The sequence below is a fragment of the Nannospalax galili genome, unplaced genomic scaffold, assembly GCF_000622305.1.
Source record: "Nannospalax galili isolate Female #2095 unplaced genomic scaffold, S.galili_v1.0 scaffold1191, whole genome shotgun sequence".
In the NCBI taxonomy this organism is placed as follows: Eukaryota; Metazoa; Chordata; class Mammalia; order Rodentia; family Spalacidae; genus Nannospalax; species Nannospalax galili.
Genome location: NW_008330570.1, coordinates 230,678 through 236,833, shown reverse-complemented (window position 1 = coordinate 236,833; position 6,156 = coordinate 230,678). Strand labels below are relative to the sequence as shown.

Below are 6,156 nucleotides of genomic sequence, written 5' to 3'. Positions count from 1 at the left end.
TCAGATGGAGCTATTTTGGGGCTGGAGAGATGGCTCAGCGGTTAAGAACACTGTTCTTGCAGAAGACCCAGGTTTGAATCCCAGCATCCACATGGCTAACAACTGTCTGTAACTCCAGTCCCAGGGGATCCGACAGCCTCTTCTGACCTCCATGGGTCTTGCACAGCATGGGTACACTTACCTACATGCAGGCAATACCCACATACACATAAAATAAAAAGAAAAAAAGAACAAAACAAAACAAAAACCTCAGGACTGAGGCCAGCAGGGGTTCCTGACACATTCAGGCTGTCTGTGTCCTTGCACCTGCTGCCCCTTCTGGAGGGGGCATCATTTGCAAGCTATTCTCTTGTCTCTTCCTCATCAATCTCCCATTCCAATTGCATCCAAAATGATAAAGGCAGTTTATTAATCCTCACATAAACCACATAAAGTGGATGCTACTGGCCTCATAAATCAAAGAACTAAAGAAACACTATAGGTCAGTTGAGAGTTGGATCCAAACTCAGGCAGCCTGTATCCCAGGATCCTGCACTACCTGGCTCTGCCTGAAGTGGGCAGCATGGCTTCTTCTCTGCTAGAACCATTCTAACAAGGGTGTAGGCAGGGGCTCTTACCTGGTCCTAGGTCCTGGGTCTCCAAAGCAATCAAACTGTCTCACTTGGCCTCTACGTCCTCTTCCCATGGTTCCCTGTAGCTGGCTCCTCTGCTTCCTGCTAAGGTTATCTCCCGAAGTAGCTTGATGATAAAAATCACCTGGAATGCTTGCTAAACATGAAGCCTCTCCAAAGCCTATTCTTGGTTCTGATTCACTGGATCTGACATGGTCCCAGAAATGTGAATTTTTAACAAGTGCCCTGGGGGAGTCTCAGGTTTGGGAAATGCTACTCTAGGAGTTTTTGCCAATGGGAAGAGCTATTACTGGCCTTTAGTATTATATATTGAGTAAAATTATTATTAAGAAGATCACATTTCTATAGCTACATTAATTGACAGTAATCAGTACATACAACACAAAGTATTTTTGTTTCTTTTTCCAGAGAGGGATGCCATATTGGGTGGATTGGGACAGTTGTGGTTTTTTTTTTGAATGAAGACTGTTGAAAGAATTCTTTAACGGTTGTGCCCATGAGGGAGTTTCTATGTTGCTCTGGTCATGGAACAGCTTAAACTAAATAGAAAGTATGCCATTTAATATAGTTCTTTTAAGTCCTGCCTATTTTGAGTAAGAGAAAATTAAATAAAGAAGAAGGAGCACAGAGCTCTCCTTCCTTACAGGACCCTAAAGCAAATTCTTTGTATAACAACAGGGAAGGACTTAGGCCTTCCAACTTGAATTTTTATAAGCCATATATAGAATGATTTAGGAGAACATTTTATAAGAAATTAATTCAATTTATATAGTGTAATCAGAAGCAGAAATGATCTTTGATACTCAAATAAATCAAATGTAAAACTGTTGAAACTTATGATTATTAAACAGTGTTTAATGTTCATAAATGATCTCATATGTTTCTAATTCACCCTGACATCACATTTGCTGCCTGTCACAATGGTGTTTCCACCTGAGACACTAGTCAAAGCCAAATTTCAATGGCTGCATTATGAGTCAGCAGGGGAAAAGGAGGATAAAAGCAGAAAATAATATCAAAAGACAGTCAAGGGGGTTAAGAACACAGTCTTTCTGCCCTGTGGAACACTCTGTACTCAGCCCCCTGAGGGAGCTGTCAAATACCAGTTAACAGAGAGAGGCCTGTCCCCAACTTCAAGGTTCAAGACAGACATACCTCTTGGTGGGAGTGGGCACTCCGGAGGACATGTGGCTAACCATGGTGTCATTCATGTTGGTCAGAGGGCGGGGAGGGCTGAAAGAAAAGACATTTACATGGCATTAAACAAATGAAAGAACAGGGAGGGCAAAGGGCCAAGCTATGGTTCCTAAGTGCAGGGAGCCATGGGGACAAGCTCAGAAATGAATTCTTCAAGCCTAAATAAACTCAACAAGGAATTCTTGATCACAAGGCCATAGGACCACTGAGCTGTGGGATACCAGAGGGAGGAACAAGCTATACAGATACTGAAGCTGGTGTGTTGGTGTATGCCTGTAATTCCAACACACATGGTTGATGCAAGAGCAGCCCTTTGAGGCCAGCCTGGGTTACATAGTAAGACCCTACCTCACCCTCGCAACACAAAAAAGTAAAAAGATTACTTTGGGGTAGAACTTTATTTTCTCCTGCTTTAGTTTTAGTATACAAAGATATAAGTTCAGATCTTTGTTTATTATTTCTGTTTTGGTGGTCATATAATAGGAATTAAACCCAGAGTCTTGCAGATTCCAGGCAAATGCTTTCTCTCTCAGCTACGATTCCACCCTGACTTGTGTTTTGTTTGATAAGATAGAGTCTCCTGTACCTCAGGCTGGTCTGGAGGTTGCTGTTGTAGCCTAGACTGACCTTCTGCCTCAACAGCTTCAGTGCTGAGATTATAGGATTGTGCTATTAAGCCCAGCTTATGCCACTTAATTTTAATTAATTTGTTTTTTTCTTTTTTCCCATTTAAAAATTTATGACTTGTGTATATATGTGTAGGCACATGAAAGCCATGGTGCCATCTGGAGAGGTCAAAGGACAACTTGCTGGAGAGTCAGTTCTCTCCTTCCACCATGTGGGTCTTGGGGAATCTGACTGGTTATCAGACCTGGCAGCAAAGTACCTCTACCTGCAGAGTCATTTTGTCTGCCCTAATTTCTGTTTCAAGCACAGAATTACTATGTTTGTTCATCACGAAGGTCACAATGCCCACATGCTACTTGCCTAGAGATTCAGTTAGTTAAAGCTCACTGTTACATTTAATTTGCAAACATTTTATGAAACATTTGTTTTTTTGTTTTGTTTTGTTTTGTTTTGTTTTCCTTCAGACAGGCTAGCATAACACTTGCTAGGTTACCTGGAATGACCCTAAACTCCTAATCTGCTGCTCCCACTTCACAAATACTAGAATTGCAGGTGTGTTCCAGCATGCCTGGCTCCAAGCATTTAAATTCTTAAATAGTAAATTCAAAAAATAATACTCTGCTCATGTCTGGTTCTGTAAACCCGGTCAAAAGCTCATGGTGGTGAGGTCATAGACCTGGGAGGAACTGACTACTGCTGTTTTACTCAATGGGCATGCTGTCAAACTGCCTTCTATATACTTAGACTTACACTTAGAGACTAGTGTTGCTCTTAGCCTTGGCCAGAGAAGGTTCTTTCTGCAATGGGGAGAGGTTAATGCAGAAACTTGTAACTGGTGAAAGTGCTAAGAATAAGTGACTGTTGAGTGTTGGCCCCTAAACAAGATATCTATATCACTCCCTCCAAGGCTCAGAAAACATCACAGAAGAGGAAGCTTGAAGGCTGTTAAGAGTTGGATGATGGGAATGAATACTGTGAAACACTGTCTTCTGGACATGACATGGCTTTTGTATTCATGAATTCACTGCAGCTGAGGTTACCTGCACAAGACTGTGCCTGTAAACTATTCATCATGATAGGAGGAGGTCTTGAGGCCCCATCCCTCCCTGAGGGAGGCAGTTAATGTTGGGAAGGGGGTGTCCTTGTCTTCAGTGGCATAGCCCATATTCCAGTAAGCAACCTGAAGCAAACTCAGTGGGTCAGAAAAACAAAACAAAAGCCAAAAACATCCAAGAGCATGTAAGGGGTGGGGGGGACCTTGTTGGGAAGAAGGGTTTTACTGGGACAAGGAGGGAGATAGGAGAAAGAGTAATAGAGGGAGTAAAATAGACCTAAATTCATTATATACATGTATGTATTTGCCAAAGGATAAAAAAGACTGATTTTTATTACTCCTTTACTAGAATCCTGACAATAAATTCAAATTTTATAGCTAATTCCTAATTAGAATGCTATCATCTGTAACCTAATCCAAATTTAAATTTGAAAAGAAGAACTTTTGGTAACTAGTCTTTAGCTGTTGGTTTTTTGGACTCAAAGCCTACTCTTCCCTCTTGGAGTGCATGAATCCAAGCCGAGAGAAAGGAGCCTACTATCTTGACTTCCACCATTCCTTCAACCCTTCTCCCTCCCCACTAGTGTCAGCCAAAGAAGGTTTTTGCCCTCCATCTGGAGCCACATGATTTTATCAAATACTCCTCTGGGAATCTTCTTTTCTCTCCTAAAGATGTGCTCTCCAGAGAAGCTGATCCATCAACAGCAGGAGCATGAAGCCCCAAAGTGTTCCTCTCACTTTAGGGGCTGGCTTCTGCTTACCTGGGTGATTTGCACAAAATGTTTTGAGGAAGTACATTTGCAATGCCTGGTGAATGTGCTGGGACTGTCACTGTATTATTTTGCAACTTCATGGAACATTCATGGAGAGGTTCTGGGGAATTGGTTCAGGGAGAGCCAGAGGGCCTAGAAGACTAAAGGATTTCTCTCTCCATCTTCTTACACACCCCCTACTTTCCTTAAACCAATTTCATTTCTTGGTAGGGAACCTTTAAAAAATGATTTCCTGTTTAATGGAAATAATACAAAATGGAAAGTGATTTGCAAGGAGCAGGTCTGGAACAGATTCGGGCCTCCTGAATTTTTTTTTTTTTTTTTAAGGAGGGGGAAGGTCTTGCTCTATAGCTTAGGCTGGCCTCCTGCTTCAGTCTTCCAAGTGCTGGGATAAGAGGCCTGAGCCACCACACCCAGCTTGGCCTCTTGATTTTTAGGCCATAATACTATGTATATTGTTCTACATTGCTTCCTTTGGGTGGTAAGATGTTAAGTAAGAGACTTAGAACAGAAATATGCCTTCTTAGGCTAGATTTCAATTCCAAGTTTTTGGCAGACTGTCTCCTAGACAAATATCTAAACTTTCAAGCCTATTAATGTTAATGACTGCACTGAGTTAAAGTCAATTAATCAATTGCTTTAGGTTGACTAATGATGGAAGAGATTGGAAAGATTAGCTTACTTTTAGTCCTAAATTTATATTTTTGCCTCTGGGTCTTTTAAATCAGTTATCCTGCTTGAAACAAGGAGATAATTCCAGTGTAGAAGCCAAGTCAGCAGAGCAGCTGTTAACACTCTAAGGGCACTAGACACATGCTGGTCCTGGAGACAAAAGGGCTTAGCTTATTAGTGTATTATTAGCAATCCAGTTCCAAAATAAGGACATGTTCATGTTGTATTCAGAACTAATGTAGTTATCTGGATTATTTCAATATTAAAGACACTACTGTATTCAATTTCCTTTCTGACACACTCAAAGGAAAAAAAGAGAGTAGAAAAAAAAATTAATTCCTTGAACATGGGTCCATGTGACAAAATGTCATGATCTGTAGCATTTTGTTTGGTCTTATGCTACTACAGTCTTTATATCTCCTGGCAGATAGCACACCAACTATTATCTTTAGCACACATACAGAGAAGCATCTTCTCTTAACATTCAAAGCCAAACAGTCATGATTACATTGTATTCTAGAAACTTCTCATATCCTGCCCCCCCCCCTTCCCAGTTCACATCCTTTCCAGATTCCTACCATGTGCTAAAGAGATATGTATAAGTTTACAGACCTATGAAAGAGGCACTTGCATACATTAAGAAAGTCCTTAGAGGCTGGAGGGATGGTTCAGCAGTTAACAGCAGACACTGCTCTTGCAGAGGACCTGAGTTCAGTTCCCAGAATTCACATAGTATCTCACAACTGCTTGTACCTCCAGCTCCAGGAGAATCTAGCACACTCTTCTGAATTCTTCGAACACCTGCACTCACACGTACCCAACCCCCCATATAATTTTTTTTAATCTTAAAAAAAAAAAGTCTCTGGTGCAGGATGTCCACCAGAGCTGCAGTTCACTGGGAAAACCAATAGCACTGAAGGATTCTCAGAAAATTATCTGACCTCAGAAACTTAATCTTCACCACACCACACCATACCACACCATACCACACCACACCTCAAAAAGTCCCACTGAGGACAGCTAAAAAGAATTGTTCGAGGCAGAACTAAAAAGATAGGTCACCAGGTGGCCCTATCTTCCTTTGGTGAAAATTTCAGCAAGGCATCCTTAGACATTAATGAGTGTGATACTAAAGTGGCCACCATTAACTGGGAACTTCCCTCTTGGTAATAAGGTATTCTTTTCTTTTTTTTAAAATTAG

General features: G+C 41.2%; 1 protein-coding gene across 11 annotated transcripts in view; it reads right to left on the bottom strand.

Annotated features, from left to right (window-relative positions):
- Positions 1-6,156, bottom strand: part of Dtnb (dystrobrevin beta) — a 304,013-nt gene that overhangs the window by 91,284 nt on the left and 206,573 nt on the right. For all 11 annotated transcript variants that reach the window (XM_008848488.1, XM_008848520.2, XM_008848500.2 and 8 more), the window contains exon 10: positions 1,788-1,865. In XM_008848488.1, coding sequence (XP_008846710.1) covers positions 1,788-1,865 — 78 coding nt within the window. The remainder of the gene's footprint in view (positions 1-1,787; positions 1,866-6,156) is intronic.